At 35.9% G+C, this 20,657-nt stretch overlaps 2 protein-coding genes across 3 annotated transcripts; both read right to left on the bottom strand.

Moving 5' to 3' along the window:
* Positions 1-465: 465 nt before the first annotated feature.
* On the bottom strand, positions 466-14,254 carry LOC121253834. 2 transcript variants are annotated; one of them, XM_041153766.1, is made up of 11 exons: positions 13,435-14,254; positions 7,512-7,776; positions 6,668-6,827; positions 5,769-6,531; positions 5,224-5,650; positions 4,938-5,119; positions 3,335-3,494; positions 2,685-2,912; positions 2,250-2,600; positions 1,666-1,767; positions 466-1,113 (listed from the first exon to the last, which is right to left on the bottom strand). In XM_041153766.1, exons 1-11 carry the CDS (start codon positions 13,944-13,946, stop codon positions 862-864), a joined length of 3,402 nt encoding a protein of 1,133 aa, XP_041009700.1. In that variant the 5' UTR covers positions 13,947-14,254; the 3' UTR covers positions 466-861. The 2 variants fall into 2 exon arrangements, with proteins under 2 accessions (XP_041009700.1, XP_041009690.1); XM_041153756.1 differs by having other exon boundaries at positions 5,769-6,537; positions 13,435-14,251.
* Positions 14,255-16,367: 2,113 nt separating this feature from the next.
* Positions 16,368-19,498, bottom strand: LOC121250666 (stem-specific protein TSJT1-like). Its single transcript, XM_041149886.1, has 4 exons — positions 19,202-19,498; positions 17,568-17,808; positions 17,325-17,445; positions 16,368-16,871 (listed from the first exon to the last, which is right to left on the bottom strand). The coding sequence occupies exons 1-4, from the start codon at positions 19,399-19,401 to the stop codon at positions 16,681-16,683; spliced, it is 753 nt and encodes a 250-aa protein (XP_041005820.1). The 5' UTR covers positions 19,402-19,498; the 3' UTR covers positions 16,368-16,680.
* Positions 19,499-20,657: the final 1,159 nt, after the last annotated feature.

Consider the following 20,657-nt stretch of genomic DNA (forward strand, 5'->3'; position numbering starts at 1 on the left):
TTATAGCATTTTCCAAAGTGGCTGCCGTACCCTCAATATTCAATAATACGTAAAACAATCTCCAAAATGAGATACGTTTTGAATCTTGATATCCGAAGATCGTCAGCCACATCCGATGCTCCTCAAAGGTACTTAACGCCCTACTCTGGAAACGCCCAGCCCTTTATTCATGCGTCACTATCGGCTTTGCTCGGCAAAAGAAGTGGTGCAATCCGATGAATGATTCCCCATGAATGGTCCCAGAAGAATGAAGATTTGATGATGCATCGATGAAACTTTGAAGATAATTCTTTCAGACTTCAGTATAATATAATAAATTGAGCACCAGAAGTTCCAAAGAAATCTCAATTGAACGTGACTGCAAATATCCAGATAAGAGTCTATAAAAAAGAAATGGATGATATTTATTGCACAAATCCAGATCTAGATTCAGCAAACATCCATGTAATCGCAAAAGTCAAAAACTGTCCAATCAAAATCAGGGGAGCTTTCATAATAATTTAATAATGTCTACAACAATCATGACAGTTACAAAGGGCCGCTGAAAAACAGCACGACCCAAGCACTTAACTACCAACCATATTTACAGCTCGATCGGATAAAATGACGCTCGACAAAAGAAAAGAGGAAAAAAGTAAAGTTACAAATGATTGATGCACCGGATGTATGTAAAACTGTTCGTTACTGATAAACATTTAACTCTGGGTGGCTACTAAATCTAACCAGTAAAAATACTGTAATTCTTGGTCAAGCCTATATATTCTATCCCAAAAGATGTAGGGAAACAACATTTCAATAATACGTTCTAGTGCTACAAAACTTATGTGGAGAGAATATATCACCCAAGGGCCTAAGGACAAACTACTCAGGTTTTTGACATCCAGAACTGGTAAGATTGCTTGTTCGTAAAACCAACATTTCATAGAGGTCATCAGCTGTAGGACGGTTTTTTGGGTTTTCTTCGGTACACTGCCGGAATAAATCAACAAGGAATCTCAATGTTTCTAGTTCGGCCTCAGATCCCACCAGCTCAACACTAGATTGAGCCATTGCAGGCTCAGTGGCAGACCCCAATGACTCCAGCTCGTCTGTCAACGATGGACGCTTGCCCATCTGTTTAATTCAAAGACAGCAAACAGAATATACATCAGAGAGTATACAGCTGGTTTCAAGCTAATACAAAGGGCACACATCAACACAAATATATTGTTGATGCCAGAGGTTCACTTCTATAAAGTGAGATAGCATCCTACAATGCTGTGACCCAGAGATCTTTGGAGCACAGTATTTGAGAATGCAATACAATCCCTATAGCACATAATCAATCTACTAGCCCTCAAACACACAGAGAGAGAGAGAGAGAGAGAGAAAGAGAGAGAGAGAGGCCAGAGAGAAGATGAGAGAGTCTACTTGTAACGCCCTAAGGGTGGCCCAAGCCACATTTGGGCCCATAATATAAAAGTAGTCACATTGGAATTATTATAAAGAGCAAGGATTTCTCATTCCCAAACAATGTAGGATTGCATGCACCACCTTCACTCAATCACTCAGTATGGGACATCAGACTAGTAGCAACCATAATCTCAGGATCCTGCATTTCCACAACTCTACGCTCACCATCTCTTTAACTATTCAGATTTATTCAGTCAAGTGATAGTGGTATACCTGAAGAAGGTCATGCATTTGTAATTCAGATAACCCAATATAGGGGACTTCCAGAGTCAACAATTCCAAAATTAGACAGCCAAATGACCAGATATCAACTTCCTGTATCCAGATAGAAAAAATTTAGAACCCAAATAACCAAAAAACCCTTACCTGAAGAATAAGCAGCAGCAACTACATAAAATCATAATGGCTGATGAAACCATTATGGCACATTTGGATGCACAAGAACAGTTACTCCCATTGCATTAAAAGGTCACGCATGTCATTTTTAAGCAAACACACGTGTACAGATCCATCAGCCATCACCGCGCCAAGATAATTTTAAAGTTTGAAAGTGGCAATGCACAAAAATACAAAGCTGATTCTATCATGGTAAGATTCAAAGCAGACAAGTTCATAGAATACAGAGTTGCAGCAAATTGGGAAACATAATAGATGCACATTTACCCCACGTATCAAGTGGGGCAGGAAAACACTCATGCACGTTTATCAACATGATGACACAGCCCGTGATGACCATGGATAAAGAAATTGTGAATAAACCATACTACTCAGATAATGGCGGATTACATAAAACTTACAAGTCCATATGCGTTAGACTTGTGCATTGCCCTCAGAACCTCTGGAGCCATCCAGCGAGGCGTCCCAACACAAATATCAGGAGAAGGTACTCCGATATGGGCAATGCAGCATGTATGCAAGAAAGACCGAAGAGGTACTGATCTGTCAAAATCACAGAGCTTCACAACAGGCATTCCATCAGCTCTCTTCCTATCCAAATCAATTAAAATGTTTTCACTTTTTACGTCACGATGTATAATGTGTTTCGAATGGAGCTCTGATAATGCACAAGCAACGTCTCTAGCGATGCACAATGCCAACTCCACCGGGACATGCTTTTCACCAGCTTTTGACAGCTTTTCTAAATAGCTCTACATAGTGGATAGAAAATAATTAAGATAGAATAAAAACTATCAAGCAAAGGTAAGTAACCTTAATAAACTATATAAATTTACCTTTAAAGATCCTCCATTTATGTGCTCCAAGAAAATTGCAGACTCTAATATCCGTCTCTCTGGATTTCCATCCACTTGAGGAACCCATTTAGAAGATATTCGATGTCCATACATTTCTACTATGCAGGGGTGTTTCAAAGCACCTAAAATTCTTACTTCCCCTATACAACTGTACTCAAAATTCCTCAATTCACCCACTGAAGTCCCACAGGCTTCCAAAGTACGTACCTGCAACATCCAAACATAAAATGCATAGCGCTTATATTGAGATGATTAACAATAGATAATAATCAATCATGGAAAGAATAAATAAACAAATTTTTTGATAAGTAAGAAAAATAAACAAACAAGGGAAAAAACTTAAAATAGGTAGTGGGGAATCAAAATGAGAAAATATAGCATTCAAACTACAAGAAATTAAAAATTAAAAAACTCTGTACTGAAGCACAAGAATAGTCCACATGCAGAGAGGCAAGTTAAAGAAAATGATAACAAACATATCAAATAATGAAAACAGAAAATGGAAGTTAAGAATATTCATCACATAACTACTACCCATGGTAACTGAATGAAGTATTGGAAAAGAAAATGGTGACATCATCTCCCACTCAGTTATAGGTAAGCGTGACAAGACTTTCCAAAGTACACACCTTTGCGACAGCCTCAATGGGTCCAAACTTGCACCGAATGAGAGAACTAGAAGCTGCCTTTTCAGTTTCATCACAATTAGACATAGAGGGAAAAGAACAATCAGCATCTAATTGGTTTTTGCTTGAATGAGGAAATTGTATCCGTCTGAGAGGAATGTATCTGGTACAAGCAAAGCCATCATGAAAAGAAAAACAAAAACAAAAAAGGAAAATCAAAACAAGTCTTGAGAAAAAAAAAAAATTATATTAGCTTTAGAAACAATGTATTAAACAAAAACAAAACACATAATAACTCAAAGAGCTCATTGTATTAAACAAAAACAAAACACATAATAACTCAAAGAGCTCAAGATAACGGTCCCAAGAATATTGCAATGAATGAAAGATCACAACTGAGCAAATAAATGGCCTCGTATGTTAACTGATAGATAGAGAAGATATATATCATATCTTAACATTGTAGATCTTCCAAACTCAAAGCACGATTAGGATACATACTACATTGTTATATAGGTTGTGTTCATAAGGATATCAAAGCTCCTCGTACAACCAAATAAATAATCACACTAGTCAGCAGAACCACTCCATTTCGGCACTTCGGTTATGGAGCTCTTACGGTACTTGCTTTTGTCTTCCTAGGACAGATTCATCAACCAAAGAGAAAAGAAGGAAAAAAGAAAAAATAGATTAGGAAGAAGAAAGGACGAAAAAACAGGTCAACCTTTCTTTTCTTTTTAAAAAGGTAAGTTAAATTGGCACTCCATGGATCTCAAATTTATAACCTAATCCTCCATCCTATATTTACAGGGCAAGAAGGTGCTTGTTAAACCATAAGAAGCAGAGTGCATAGATCTGGGATTCTTTGGGATTCTGATCATATGTTTCATGCATAAGCTAAGCACTTCTTTCAAAAGAAATTCAGAGCTGCATAATAGGATAAAATCTAAAAATATAAAGCATCTGTAGGGATTCATTCCAGGCAAGCTGTTAGAAAACTTGGGCTGATCTTCATAAAAAAAAAAATATATATATATATATTATCAAGCTTGTTCAAATGAGAAACAAGCAAGTCTACGCCCAATTTCAATGTTTTTGCACCCCAAAAGCATAGCTCTAGTACCCTTAACCTCAAGTCATATAGGGTTGTGAAAATAAAGGGAATATTACTCTTGATTTACAATCCAATCTTACCCAGAGATGTAGAGAGAAAAAATCATCATACAGAAAACTACTGACAATGCAACTCATAAGTTTTTAACATTATTTTAACATTATTGCTGATACCATGGTTACTCATGTCAGCAAAGGGCACACAATAACAAGCACTAGTTAAGAGTCAAGGCACCACACTTCCACCGGAGATGGCTCAAGTTTAGAAGCCACAATAATCAGGCCTCTGCCAAGTTATTAGAAGCTACTTCATAGCATAACAAGTTGAGCTCATGCCAACTTGAACATGGTCCAAATTCTACCGAGCCCAGCCTAAGCAATCAAATAAACCTGAGCCTGAACATGTCCAAATCCTAATGAGCCAAGTCAAAGCAGTCAAATACTCAGTTTGGCACGCCATGGTTTTGCTTTTACAACTGTCAATGGTGCTGACCTGCAAAAATATTCTGAGTCTGTCTCTTCTCTTATATCATGCGGACGACATGCATCAACAACCATGCGAACCCATGAATGACCCCTCTTGATGAGAACAATATTCCAAGCATGTGGCAAGAAATCCAGGTAACCTCTGACAAGCTCGCAAGGTATAGGAGGCTCCATCCGGTCACATAAATACTGGAGTAAAAAAAATTAAAAAATTTAATCAGATCATAATAGGTAAAATAATGAGCAGACTCAAAATAAAAAATCTTGAAACACAAATGCAGTGAAAGAATCACCTTCATAAGCAATGCTCTATGTCTGCACACGCCAAACTTCAGAGCCCCTATAGGAACCACAATGGAATTTTGTCTCCCTTTAACAGAACGGATGGATTTCTCACAGAGATCAGAAAAAATAATATCTTCAACAGCATCCACAACAGCTTTGCTGGTTGTACCAACGCCATCACTGTTTCCAGTTGAGCAGGTGCACACAAAGGGTTTCCGATAGTTTGAACCAGATACAGATTTTCGTGTCCTTTCAACAATAGCACCCCTGTCACTGCCACCAAAATGATCTGATACAAAAAAGGCAAGAAATGATGCAATCTGCAGGACATCAACAGCAGGATCCCAATTTCTGTTTAAGCCATTTAATTGCCGAAAATGAAACACCAATGCTTGAGCAGATAGTGTGATTGCATCTAAATCTTCATCCCTCTCCCTGAAGGTCAAAATAAATAATCCAATTGTCATCAGTCATCCATTATTACATGCCAACCCAGAAATGAAAAAAAGTGCAATCAATGTCTATATCAACAAAAAACTCATGTACAAATGACCTGTCCAAGAGAATGACTTCACGTGAATCAAGCTGCAAACTTTGCTCGTAGCTGCTCAGTGACATAAAGGGCCGGTCCCGCCCAGCATCATAGAAACCATCTGGCAGACTATCCTCAGTGCTACAAAATGAGATATTACTATACTTGCGAGACAACTTCGAGCTATCATCAGTTGGTTTCCGATACTTGCATGGTTTGGGATTATCAAGATCCCTATCACAATGCCTCTTTGACTTGGACACACTTCTCAAGGTTTCTGAAGGCGAACCTTCATCTTCCTCCCCAGCTTCATTCCCTGTGGTGGCCAAAGATGCATCATGTTCACAGCCTTCATTTTCAACTCCTTTCCTTATTGTAGCAGAGTCAAGGCTAACACGTGAGCAATTTTCTACATAAGATCCCTTTTCTAAACCAAGTTCATTATTCTCCACGCCACTAATCAAATTTTCACTTTCAGATTCTCCAGGAACTATTCGTTTATTATCATCATACTCCACACCTACAATGTCTGAAGCACCTTCTACAGAAGTTTCAGAAGCAAGGACATTTAGATTGCTAGATTTGACGTTTTCATTTGCTTTCACAGCCAACACCTTGTCACAATCAACACCTTTCCACTTTCTACTGTTGTTCAAACGTTCTTGACGAGCTTTCTGCTGCAAATAATACCTGCGTTTCCACCGCTTGCCTGACCTACGAGCTGCGAAACATCTACTGTTTGATGATGACCCAGGTAAGAGGGTTGATGAGGTATGACAAGAGCCTGCATCTATTTATGAACATGAAGCTGATTTCACATATATGAACAGAATCATATGCCGAACAAAGTATATGTATAGCTCAATGAAATCAGCAACCAGAAATAAATAAATAAATAGAACTAAATCAACAGGCCTCACCATTACAAGACAGACTTCTGTCATTTTCCATGGCCATTTCATAAACATCCATTTCAACAGAAGAATTGGTGACATCATCATTGGATGCATTTCTACCATTTCCTTCCAAATTGCATAATATCCATGAAGGTATTTGACAGCAACTGGCAATCTTGTTATACTTGAAATATAAAAAAGAATAAGGACACAAATAAACATATTAGTCTCCTGACATCATCATTGGATCCATTTCAAGATAAAGTTAGAAAGGGACATACAAGACTCACCAATACCAAACATTACGTGTATATTTATGTGAAACACACAAAAAAATAACACACAAGTACACATACATGCATGAATTTATATTAACATTCGTAAATGACAGTACCAGAAATAGGAACACTACAAAAATAAGATAAGACATGGCCATTCATTCAAAAGTAGGGTCCACTCCTATTAAGAAAAGGATGGGAAAGAGTTGCTTAAGATGGTGTCCAACCGTGACGGAGACCAATTAATCCATTAGTGAGAGAGAGAGAGAGAAAGAGAGAGAGAGAGAGAGAGAGAGTTTAATTCAAGTCGATGAATAAAAAGATGGAAAAAAAGACCTAAAACAACCAGGTAGTGGTAGTAAACAAAGATATGTTGAAAGTTATGACCACTTTGAGAGTGGCAATTATAGATTTTTCATTTTTTATTTTTGGAAAACAGATAACAACTAACAACAAACAAGAAATGAGCTCTAACAAGCAAAAAAATATGCTATTTGAAAACAATTCAATCGAAAGTACTAAACAAGATGAAGTTGAAGAAAGGCCATTTGATGCGTCATTGGCCCTAATTAAAAATCATAGGTAAGTACCTGGAGATTTATGTTTTGAAGTTTATGCATAGAGCCGAGTTCAAGAGACCCTAGTGATGTCAGCCTGTTGTTTGAGAGGTCCAAGACCTCCAACCTTCGCAGAGAGGACAAGCCCGAAGGGAGTTCCACCAATTTATTATTAGCAACTTTTAATGATATCAAAGCGTTCAAATAACTTATTTCAGAAGGCAAGGTCTTCATCTTGTTGAATGAAAGATCCAGATACTCCAAATTATTTAAGCAGCCGATTTCTGCAGGAAGGTATCTGCAGAAAACAATTCACCATCATTCAATTGATCAAATCCTGGTAAAGTGAAGACTGTAAAACTATCATTCTCTTCATTAATTGATAGAAAACAATCTCAAAATCAGATCCACCACTTCCTGAAACTGTACAAATCATCTGGTACTTCTAAAAAAATTCCATTTTCCTTTAATATATAGAAAAGAAAAACGACTGTTCTTTGAGATGTCATATCCTAGCACAGCACAGGTTCTTCATCAACGCTTTTCCCCGTGGTTTCGATGGATGTTGCTGATAACTTCATAATTCTCCTATCTCCTTTCTTTTCTGAATTTCTTGAGCATTACCTCCAGACAGTCATGTACCATAACAGCTCTTCTAAAAGCGCAAAAAACCAAAAATGGTATGAACACTCTGCACGCTTCTAAGCAATCCAGTTCAAGATTTGCTATAAACAAACCTCATTCAAGGTCAATCACTAGCCCAGGCATGCAAAGGTCAACCTATTTATATGTTATATGAACCATTAAAGATTAACAAATGAATCAAAACTCTCCCTTCAAGAAAGTTATCTTATATTTCATTCATTCTTTTTTTTTTTTTATAAGTACACGATTATATTGATATGAATAGACATAGCCCAAGTATACAAGATGGTATACAAAAGGTCAAACCTAGTCAGAGAGAAGTAATAGAAACAAGAAAATCATGGAAATCGAGGCCACGACAATCTACAGCTGTGGCCCAAAGAAAAAGCGTGCTAACAAAAAATAATTTAAGTTCTTCTAGTGAGCGCTCCTTGTCTTCAAATGTCCGGTCATTTCGCTATTACATTCATTCTATGAAAATATGAATATAAAATGATCCATATACCCAATATCTAGCAAGAGAGGATGGTGAATAAGATCTCACATTGACTGGAAAGAAGAATTTTTGTGAATTATAATTCCAAAGGATTCCAATTTGTAAATTTGACCAATTCTTTTAGTTTATAAGCCCATATGTGGTTTAGGCTTTCCTTGTGTTGTCATAAATTGTATCACTTACAATCTTAAAAATAAGTGTTATACTTGAGCTATGTGACCTACAATGGAATTGACCCGATGAGAATGTATAGGATTATATATATCTATATATATATATATATATTTTGATAAGTAAAAGTATATTAATAAAAGAATTGGCAGAACCCATGTTCAGTACAAAAGTGAGTCCTAACTACGTAGGAGCCATAAAAGGGATTTACTACAAACATCCTTTGGTATAAAAGGAATGAGATCCCACATTGCCTACAAAGAAGAAGTTTGTGTAGTTTATAATGATTCCAAGGGGTTCGGATTGTAACATTAACTAGTCCTTTTGTAACATAAGCTCAATATAACTTGGCTTTTTCTTTCGTCCTTATATTCCTATAGGTGTAGGCTTATAACAAGAGGGTCCCTGACGAGGACTTGAATGGGTTACTAGACTACCTTGAATAATTGAATTACAAGACATCAAACATTAGCCTCTAAATAGATATTTAGGGGGTAGACAAAAGACTCCAAGTGTAATGTACACTATTTGCCACATTTACTCAAAGTAATCTTGTAGTAGAGGAAGAACCAAGCATTGTGGTATGCCAGGAAAAATGGTGACAAAGGCTCCATATGAGAAACAACAACGATAGTAAACTGCATGCATAGGGAACGTAATTGCCTATCTTTTATATACGAGGGGGAGTGACTCAATGGTAGCTTCTAAAACTTAAAGTTGACCTTATCCTCAACACTCTACTCATGGGAGAAGGAGATTCCTCTTGAAAAAGATCATTTGCAACTTTTAGTAGTCATTACTAAAGACCTTCAATGTCAGATACAGTCTTGTACAATGCGATAGAAAAGGTTATTGTTCTGTAAGTTCCAAATTGTTTATAATATTAAAAATATACAACACCCCTCCCGTAGGATAAAGATATTACTAACATTCATAGCATAGTGCCTGGTAAAGAGATTCATATCCTGAAGTACCTCATTTATTGAAACATCAACTAAACTGAACATAACTGTTTTTGAAACATGAAACTGAAAAAGTAAAGTAAAAACATATAGTAGTCCTATGTGTGACTTTTATTCAAATAACATAAAAGGAAACTAATCATTACGTAATAACACTTATTCCTTTCTAAGCCTTTGTACTATATCCTGGTCATCTAGGTCTTCGTCATCACAATCTCCATATGTGACAGATAAACATAGAATAAAACAGAGAAACAACAAAAATGAGTCAAATACTCAGTAAATAGCACATCATACCGTAAAATATAACTTAGCTTAGCATAGACTTAATTTTTGAAAGACTCTTCATAACATACATACATCATCACAGATTCACTATCATATCGTAAACATAACTTAATTTAACATAGGCTTAATTTCTGAAAAACTTTACATACATACATATATCGTCACATATTCACATAGCATATCTATTCATCATTAACATAAGTGGAATCATACATAATCATGACAAACATGTAACGTGAATGCATAAATGACTAACTTCATGCATTTTCTAATAATCATACATGACTTGTTTATCTTTTCTTTCATTTATCATATGGTATTAGTGTCCCACGCTTAAGTCCATGGCACCGCATAACTTGTCATAACATGGAGTGAAACACGCTTGAGTCCGTGTTTCCCCTAACATATGGTGAACCACACTTACGTCCGTGGCACCGCTTATCATAACTTGTGGTGATCATGCTTAGGTCCATGTCACCCTTTAAAATATCATGGAATGAAACACGAATAGGTCTGTGTTTCACTTAACATATGGTGAACCAAGCTTAGGTTTGTGGCACCGCTTACATATCATAGAGTGAAACATGCTTAGGTCCGTGTTTCACTTAACATTTGGCGAACCACGCTTAGGTCAATGGCACCGCCTATCATAACATATCACGTAGTGAAGCACACTTAGGTCTGTGTTTCACTTAACATATGGTAAACCATGCTTAGATCCGTGGCACCACTTATCATAACTTGTGATGAACACGCTTAGGTCTATGTCACCCTTATCATCATAAACTTTGGTGAACACGCTTAGATCCGTGTCACCCTTAACATCTTTTCTTTCTTAATGCACGAGAAGTTTGTTGGACTTCATGAACTTTTGTAGCATGGCATATTCTTAATCATGTCATAGCATAACATGACATGGCAGAACACAATCTAAACATTTTATAACATTCCATGGTATACATGATCTAAGTACTATATGAACATTACATAGCATACATGATCTAATTACTGCATAAACATTACATGGTATACGTGACCAAACTACTACATGAACATTACATGGCATACATGACTTGAATACTACGTGAACATTACATAGCATTCATGTGATTTTAATAACATTCAATCCATCAAACAACAATCTATATAAGCATAACATACATAGGCTCACTTACATGCATATAATTATAATTCATCAAAGATCATGAAAGGGATCTAACCTTGACTTAGCTCGTAGCATAGCGTAGCGTAGACAAACATCACATTTTCATATACAATTAGAACATTTACAATACACATGCAATTATATGATCATACTAATTATCTCTTAGCGTTGTTTCCACAATCTTACATTGTAGCTTGTAACTTATACGAGGCACTAATCGTCACTAACTTTTCTAGAAAGACATGTCTTAGCATTTTAAATACTTAAAATCATATATAGAGATAATTTAATTACATAATAATATTATTCACGCATAACATATTCCTTAACTTCTATTTAAAAATATAACTTTAATAATTTTATAAAAATCTAGTTAAAAAGTCGATTGGAATATTAACTAAACAATAGGCTCAAAAAATAGTTTAAAAAGGATACTTAAAAAATATACTTTAAAATTATGCTTTAAAATCCCTTAAATACTTTCTATAAAAATAAGTCTATGAATAATATATTTATTTTTAGTAGATAAAGCCCTTGTAAAAGTAATGTTTTTCTGAAAATATAACCAGCCCAATAAAAATCACTAAAGCAGTTGCTGAAATATAATACAATCAAGCCCAATTTAAAACACAAGTCCATCTCAATGATACATGTCTAATTAACCTCAAGACCAGCCCACAGGAAATTAGCCCACGTACATGATCAGGTTTAAAACATAAAGTCAGCATAGTTACTTGAGGGTAAAGAGGTAACTTCTCCAAAAGTTCCTTTAGCAATATTTACGGAAGTCTACAAAACAAGGGTTTTAAGAAAAATTGTGTAAAACTTATAGTAATGCATGGGCATTTTAGGAAGGCTGAAACAAAAGAAATAAAAGTGGGAAGACATGCTTACGGGAGAGGTGGGTGGTGCGATGCTCACCAAGAGAGGGAGAAAGGCCACTAAGACGGTGGGTCTAGTGGCTGGTCGAGGTTCACGGTGGAGCAGCTAGAGGATACTCTGAATATGGTGGTGCAACACAGAAAGAGAGAGAGAGAGAAGATCTGTCAAATGGAAATCCATTGGAAAGGGAAGGAAGATTCCGATGTGGGCTTACTGGGAAGGTGTGGGTTTGACGGAACTTGGCTGGTCGACAATCTCTGTGGCCGCCGGGAGGTGGTCCGACGTTCCTTGATGTGGTTGACAGTGGCTGGGGAAAACGCAGGGGTTGTTTTATTATTCACAATGGGGAGAGAACGACGGAAAGGAGATTTAGAGGCGTCAACGCACGTCGTGGAGGAAGGAGAGCTTACCGCCGGCGTGCTCTGTGGTAGTTTCCGGCGAGGTGGCTGTTGGGAAGTGGTTTCTCGGTTTTTATTGTGTAGAGCTGGTTTGAAGTGTGGGAGAAAATTTTGATTTCATTGGGGGGTTCTGGCCGTGAGGTATTGTGAGTTTGGTGATGGGAATATTTCTGAATGATTTTTTACGTGAGTTGGTCTCCCATTAGGAAAATATTCAAACTACAAGATAAAAACTAAGGGGCATACGGGCTTGAAGGGTGGAAGAATCCCACAAAAACACTATCTCAAAATATATCTTAGAAATAATAACCTTACTAATAATAATAATAGTAAAAATAATAAAAATTTTAAATTCTAAATCTTAGTCTAGGACCCGTATGTTACAAAATAGAACCAGCAGCATCCCTTTTGTTTGGCATTCTGGTATATGACTAGAGGATCAAAATATTATATTAACGGGCTTGATTCTTCTCAGTATCATTATGTTCTCACCTTAAATCAGGGAAAATAAAAAAGTTCACAATCTTAGCCCAAAACATAGGCGTACCATACACTAGTCAATTACAACTCTACTGTCCACAACTAAGCCTTAAAACCAAAAGGACGGGTAAATTACAGTGGTTATTTTTTTGGAAAGTATAATGACACTAATTATTTACCAAGAGATAACCTTAACAACACCACTCAGTTCGTTGTATGCATTCCATTAATATTCCCCAGATTCTACATCAGATAAAGCATACTAGCTGCTGAACAACAGAGACCAACTACGAATCAACAACACAGACCCAACTATAAATTGATCAATCTGACAAACCAATTTTCACAGTAAGCTCATTTGAACGATAGGCTAACACAAAACAACCAAGAATCAAAATTCCACTCCATTTTCTCATGTCATCAATGAAACCTGAGAACAGCTTAACACCGAGTAAAATATACTGCTTACCGGATAGAAAAATGGCAAACAGAGAGTTTGGTCAGGTACTTCAGCCCAGCAATCTCGCTCATGATGGGGAATGACGAAGGCCGAGGAGGCACTTTGGACAGCTCGAGCTCCTTTAGACCCTCCAGCTTACAAAGTGGCAAGCCACCAAACCCCGTCGACGATATCTTCACCTGCAAAGACTCCAACCCGACCAAGTTCCCGCACTCCGCTGGAAACAAATTAATCTCATTCCCAAAAAACTTCAACCTCCTCAGCCGCCCGAGACCGCCCAGCGATCTAGGTATTAAATTAAACGCGTTTTTATACAAATACAACCCCTCCACCGCGTCCTTGGAGCTTTCCAAAGACGAAAATTCCAAGATTTTCCCAGAGACGTCAAGAACCGCCTCGTCCTCGCCATTACCATTGTCACCATCTTTAACCAAAGAGGGCTTTGGGGGTTTTGAGATTTCAGCCTTTACGGGGTTGTCAGGGGATTTAGGGCCAATTTTTTCTGAATCGGCGAGCGGCATTGGAGGAACGGCAGGTATCAAAGGAATAATAAATGAGGGTTTTGTGAAAATTTGAAATCGAGTTGTTGGGATTTACTAGAAATGTGGGGGGTTTCAAGGCAGAGATCTGTTTGGATGGTATGAAAAGATTAGAATCAAGGAGCATTGAATTAAAGATTGACGTAAATACAGATAAAAAAAAAAAATAGATAAGATCGAATTGATAAAGTGTTCAGGGGCAGAAACCCTAGAATCGAGTCGGGAACCGTTTTGAAGGTTTTTCCTGAAAGAAGTATAAATAGGCGAAAATAAATTGAATTTAATTTGGCACTCCCTCTTTCCGTTGGAAACACGGAAGCGAAAGGTCATAGATACCCTTCAGGGGAAGCGTCCGGGGAAGCTTCCGCGAAAATTTTTCATTTTTCTGTGCAACTTTCTTAGATTGACGAAGCGAAGGGTCGTAAATACCCTTCAGTAGTGGACCTTCTGCGTTAGTAGACAGTAGACGGTACAATTTCTTAATGCGTTTAATTGAGATGATTTTTTTTTTTCCTTAAGCTATTGAGATGATTTAAAATGATATAAATTGATTTATGAATAGTAATATTTTATAGATTTTATAAAAATATATTTGAATATAAATAATTGATATGTATATTTAAATATATGAAATAAATTGAGATGAATTTAATATTGAATTTTGCTATCTATCGGTTACTATTTATCTATATACCTTACACTGAAAACTTCTTTTTTTTTTTTTTATAGGGTGTTAGGTGTGGATAATGAATAGTAGCTGATGGAAAGATTAATTCATATTCCAAATATAGCCTTAGGTCTCATTTAGATAGTTAGATTGTATGAGAAATTTGTAAATAGTAATGAGATGGTTTGTAAATGGTATTGAAATAATTTGAATTAAGATTTTTATTGAGTTTTGAAAAATAAAATAGAAAAGGTTGAATAAAAATATTATAAAATTAAAATATTATTACAATATAATTTTTTAATATTATTTATTTTGAGATTTGAACATTTTTGTTTTATATAAAAATTTAAAAAAATTATAATGATTAGAAGAAAAAATATGAAAGATAAATTGAAAAGTATTTATATTTTAATAGTATTTAAATATTGAAATGAGAAGAAATGGATAAGATGATGTGTATCCTACCTTAAAATAGTCAGGATTTATTAAAAAATTCTATTCAATTCGGAGAAAATAGACTACAGAGTATGTAAATTTCACTATATTTAAATAAAAATTATTTTGACAGATAAAAAAGTTGTATTGAAAAGTAGAAATTTTTTGAATTGAAGGTGACATTCTAAATTTATATATATATGAAAATTCTCTTTTTTTTCCGAAATTTTATTTTCCAAACAAGGCCCATGTAATTTCTCGACCCAATCCAATTGTCCTTACTTGTTTGGATACTTAAAAATTGAAATATTTCAAAATATTTGTAAATAATAATAAAATAATTTGTGAATAATAATGAAATAGTTTTAATTAAGATATTCTATTGGATTTCGGAAAAAAATAAAATAAAAATGTTACAATGTAAAAAAATTGTTTGAATATAATTTGTTAATATTATTTTTGTTTTGAAATTTATAAATGTTGTATTGATTTTTATGTTTAAATAATAATTAGGTAATAACAAGATGAAAAAATTAAAAATTTAAAATTGAAATGTGTTTTTTATTTGAATAATATTTAAAAATAAAATATCTGAGAATACCTCGGTATACAAATTAGTGCTTATACATTCCTTTATCCGACTTCAGATTAATGATGAAAAAACTTATACCTCGTATGGATGCCAGTGACGCAATCACATGGATTCTTGACAAACGAGCAATTTGTTTCCATCAAATTGGCTTAGGATTGTCTCCTATTTTGAGGAAATTCACACCACTTTGTAATCTGTTTCCTCGTAATAGAATTCACCATAGTGCCGACTCCGAGATACATAGGCCGCCTCCAATCTCATCCCAAGTCGCATTCCAATAATCAAAGAGCCCAAGATGAAATCAATGATGATATTAATACTGATTCAATGATGACATGATATTATATTCATCCTGATGTTTCCCTCTTAAAAGTGGCAGCTCTCCACCAACACGAGGGGAGGGAATGGAAAGGTTGCTTCTTGGATTGATTTCAGACAACACTAGGGGGCATTGCAGATGCGAAGAACTAAGCTCAAGGCCCATCTGCAACTCCAAAGGTGGGCACAATAGAGGAATTTTGTATCTTTTCCTGATATGTGCAATATTCCGTTGGTTCTATATCCTAAAAGCACTTAAGAGGTTCATGGAATGTTGTTCAATACGATAGCAGCACATACTAGAATTCCGGGGTCTCCATTATTTTACCTCAATTATGGCTGTCTGAACAGGAAACAAATCACATGTTCACAAGCAGCTACTATTGTTAATGATGCAGCCAACTTTAATTAAAAGAGAGAAATTTATCAAAGCGAAATCTACCATATATCAGAATTGAAATGCCTTTACATTATTCAAGTTTTAATCAATAAGATCTTGCCTTTGTTCTGACATAGGCAACGTGTATTGCGGCATAAAATCATGTCTTCGTTCTGAAAGTACTAACAACAATTCAAAGCTAAGCATCCTTTGAAACACTGAGCTCATTCAGGATAAGAGGAGATGATAAGGAAAAGATACAGTGCATAGGAAGGCCCACTAATAGCACCAGCTTGCCACAAGAAGGAAATGATATTCAGGATCAAAAATTTGAGGACCAGTTGGAAGCACTCCCGACTCTGGGAATGCCAACAGATTCCCTTTTAGACTCTTTGTCCACCGAGAAATTTGCACCACACACCTGGCCTGAACTGTCTACCCTTGGCACTGGCTTCACTTCATTAAGGGGGTGTTCAAAACTCCTCAAGCCACCAGAGGTCGTGAAAAAGCATCCTTTGGATAGCAGAAGAAACAGCGTAATTAGCAATAGTTATGCTAATTATTGAACTTTCTAGAGAAGAGTGTAGTGACCAAAAGTTCATGTTAATTAGCACAGAAAAAGAAACAGGAAGCAAGAACCAAATTTTAAGGTATATAAGGAATGAGGAAGGTAAAATAGAGAACCAACATAACACGTAAGAAGATAAAAATGCTTGTCTTGTTACAGAAATTTGAAAATCACCCACATCCCGGTGTTTGTTATATTGTGGTACTAAATCAGCTTAAACACACATTTCAAAGCCCACAAGTGTTTTGTCTCTTGAATTTTATTCCAATACTTGTCATCTGGTTCATTAAGAAAAGTTAAAAAGAATAGAAAAGTTAAAAAGAATTACAAAGAAATTCCCCAACATAGGCATCCATTTTTTCTAAAATGGCTATGGATACTTGTACATGATTATATACCTTCAGGAAATGGTGCAAAAGATTTCCCACAGCCCTTCTTCAAAATTTCATCATCATCCGAAAGAACAAGATGACCTTCAGAATCAGTACCCCAGAAGAAGGGAACACTTCCATCGGCATCCTGGGAAAGAGGAAACCAGAATTAGCTCAAGTAAAGCCAATAATGATTAGTACAGAGAGATTATATTTATAAGGGGTTCATAATACAGAATCATAAAAGTGAAGGAAGAAAGATATACTCACAACGGCAATAAATGTGGCTCTAGAGGTGCTGTCATAGACAATAAACGCAAACTTCCCTTGGATACCTCTCACAACCTGATCAGCAGGATAAGGACCACGGTCTCTCAGAGTTCTGTACGCTTCTATAACAATGACAGCCTCGTTTGCTGTTTTGTTCAACCCATATTGTTGCTTAAGCAGGACAAAATTTTCAATGTGGCCTTGAAACAAGCAGAAAATGTTGTCCACTACGGCAAACAATCTAACAGTAAAAAATGTGGAATATCGACAGTTAATTTGAAGTGCCAAATTAATGAAAAATAAAAAGATATAAGCAGATAAAAATAACACCGAAAAATAAGAGCAATAGCTATCCAGCAGAAATTATCATTTGTCTTCTCCGTAGGATCTAAATTCTAAAGACAAAACTCAGTGTTTTAGAATGTATAACAAAATTACAAAACAAATCAATGAGACCATTACCAATGCATAAATATGGGACTCAGAGAAAATCTTACAAATTGAATAATGATATTCACACAAATAGAATAATCAATCCCCAATGAGAAAAAGTTAAAAAGTCCCTAGAAAGTAAATGTTTTTTCATTCAAATGCGATCAAGAAAATCAATAGAATAATTTTATTTCACGGGACATCCAAACAGCATATTTCGACAGTAAAAGTGATCTAGACAACAAGTTGAACCAGTCTTGTCTTATATACCACTGCCGATACAAATAAACTAAAGACAAAATAAGGTATTTGTATTTGGGTTACACGCTATTGTAAAATCGACATAACCTAAGAATATAAAACTCACAAAAGAATTACAATTTCAGATACGAAACTTGATTGAATAACTAGGATGACAGAAACCACTGATCAAACGAGAGTTTGAATTCCTTGGTCATGGCGAAGGCGGGAAGGCCCCATTTTCAAAGAAAACCTTACAAACCCTCAAAGACATAAGATTTAACAACAGACAATCCTACGCAAACTGCTAATGATTGTCTTTATTTCCTAATATTTCTCAGATACCAAACGAAGCATTAGCACATGCAGCCCGAAACTCGCGCTATTAAATTAGAAGAGCTAACAAGAGGACACCAAGATTATGAACTAACGCAATGATATTCAGAATTCAGTCCACAAATGTATGTATTGGGAGGAAAAAAAGAAAATCTGCAAATCAAAGCTCTAAGATATTATGCATAACCATGAAAAATATAATTGTCACTTGCACAACACATAAGAGCCATATTTCCTTTGAAAAGTACAAGGATGAAGGACCCCATATAAAATAAATAAATAAAATTAACATGCTCTTGGTCCCCAGAAATATAAGGAACCCAAGAGACAAAAAAGAAAAGAAAAGAAAAGATAATAATAATGATAATAATAAATCAATCAATCAATAAATAAATAAACTTCGGATGCTCTGTCGAAATCCCAAGTTTCCTTTTTCTTTTCCCATCATTTCTCTCAAAGCAAACATCCCACAATGGCACAAGCCCAAGACCAGCTCATCCATAAAATGGGATCAAATCCGCATGAAAAAGAAGAACAAGAAAATGAATATTTTACGTATATATTTTGGGGTTTTTTTTTTATGTGCTGTGGTGGACGTTAAGAAATCTTATATCATGTCGTTGTACCTGGGGAGGAGGGGGTTCTGTTTGTCGAGCGAGCATGCCACGAGGCCCGCAGAGCCGAAGTTGACAGTGACGGAGCCAGGGTGCACAGAGCTGAAGTGGTGGACCAGAACCCCATCTTTCAGAGCCGAGAGGGTGCCCGAGTGAGGGCTCTGCAGGGCCTCCGGGCTCTTCGCCACCGATTTGTCAAAAACTGCCAGCATTGTCTTCTTTCTTGATCGTCGATCGAATGAAGAGAGAGAGAGAGAGAGAGAGAGATGGAAAACGACTATTATTAACGAGCATGTGACAGAGAGAAAATGAGTAGGCAGTTATAATTATATACGATTCGTTGAGCCAGCAAACTTCGATTTCCGGGACTGCCCCTTTTCAGATATTTACAATCGAAAATTATGCGGCTCCCCTATGATCATTTTAAAAAAAATTAATAAAATATAAAATTTATATAAAAGAAAATTAAATAAATTTAACTATTTGTGCGACGTTTATTCATTTCAATAAAATTACACTCTTCTAATCATTATTTATTATTGTGTCCTGCTAGATGCAACCGGCTGTTTTTTTAATTATTTATTTTATTTTTTAGATTAAAATAAAATGAGAGACTTAACAAAAAGGGAGGGGACCATCACCGCTTCCTCTCTCTTTTATCTTTCGGTACCCGTACAATTCTATGGGACCTACTCCAACCACTCCATATTCATCTTCTTCACCCTCCAGGCAACTCCATCTTCATCGAAGCAACTCAGAGCTTTGATTGCATTTCTTGAAGCCTTTCTCGAAGAGCATGGAAACATCATGGTAGATGCAGTGGAAAACTTTTCACACCCACCTGTTGAAGAAAAAATAGGTGTGCCGGTTTCTCAGCCCAGTTTCTCGAGTGAGTGAGATAGAATTGTTTTTTTTTTTTTTTGAACTGAAGAACTTGTAGAACTGGGTATTTGTTTCCAACTTTCACTAGAAAATTGAATCGACAATTTCAGTGACAATTAATTTCATTTCGTAGCATTTGGTTGCCCAATGGTGATGGTATGTTTATCCGTAGGTGGTTCCTATGATTTTGCTAATGCAACATATTTATTTTCTTTTACTGGTTTGCATTTCTGGATTCTTAGTCGAGTTAGATGAATTTTTACTTAAAATCTGAACAGAGTTTGAGAGAGAAGTCGACTAAGGAAAAGAGAAAGAGAGAGGGAACGAAATGAGAAAGTGGGAAAAAATAAATTTTTTTATACAACCAGTTACGCGGGGTTTTCCAGCCGGTTGCAAGGAGAGTTTCTCTTTATTATTATACTAACAACAAATCAATAAAGCGCAACCGGCTATATATGAGAGCTTATGTGGAAAGAAACAAAAAAAGCAAAAAGAAAAAGCAAATGAAGAAAAATGCTGGAAGGAAAAGAAAATGCGAGATTTTTCTTCTTCGGGTGAATAGCAAAGTAGAGCACAATCAAGGATT

This window comes from Juglans microcarpa x Juglans regia, chromosome 1D (genome assembly GCF_004785595.1).
Source record: "Juglans microcarpa x Juglans regia isolate MS1-56 chromosome 1D, Jm3101_v1.0, whole genome shotgun sequence".
NCBI lineage: Eukaryota > Viridiplantae > Streptophyta > Magnoliopsida > Fagales > Juglandaceae > Juglans > Juglans microcarpa x Juglans regia.

Excerpts from the sequence above, each read along its gene's own strand:
- LOC121253834 (XM_041153756.1), bottom strand. The coding sequence starts at position 13,946 with ATGCCGCTCGCCGATTCAGAAAAAATTGGCCCTAAATCCCCTGACAAC. Across the intron at positions 5,120-5,223 it reads ATAGAGCATTGCTTATGAAG|TATTTATGTGACCGGATGGA; the intron begins GTGATTCTTTCA and ends TTTTTACTCCAG. Across the intron at positions 3,495-4,937 it reads GACTCAGAATATTTTTGCAG|ATACATTCCTCTCAGACGGA; the intron begins GTCAGCACCATT and ends TGCTTGTACCAG.
- LOC121250666 (XM_041149886.1), bottom strand. The coding sequence starts at position 19,401 with ATGCTGGCAGTTTTTGACAAATCGGTGGCGAAGAGCCCGGAGGCCCTG. Across the intron at positions 17,809-19,201 it reads CAGAACCCCCTCCTCCCCAG|ATTGTTTGCCGTAGTGGACA; the intron begins GTACAACGACAT and ends TTTTACTGTTAG. Across the intron at positions 17,446-17,567 it reads GAGCCACATTTATTGCCGTT|GATGCCGATGGAAGTGTTCC; the intron begins GTGAGTATATCT and ends CCTCTTTCCCAG.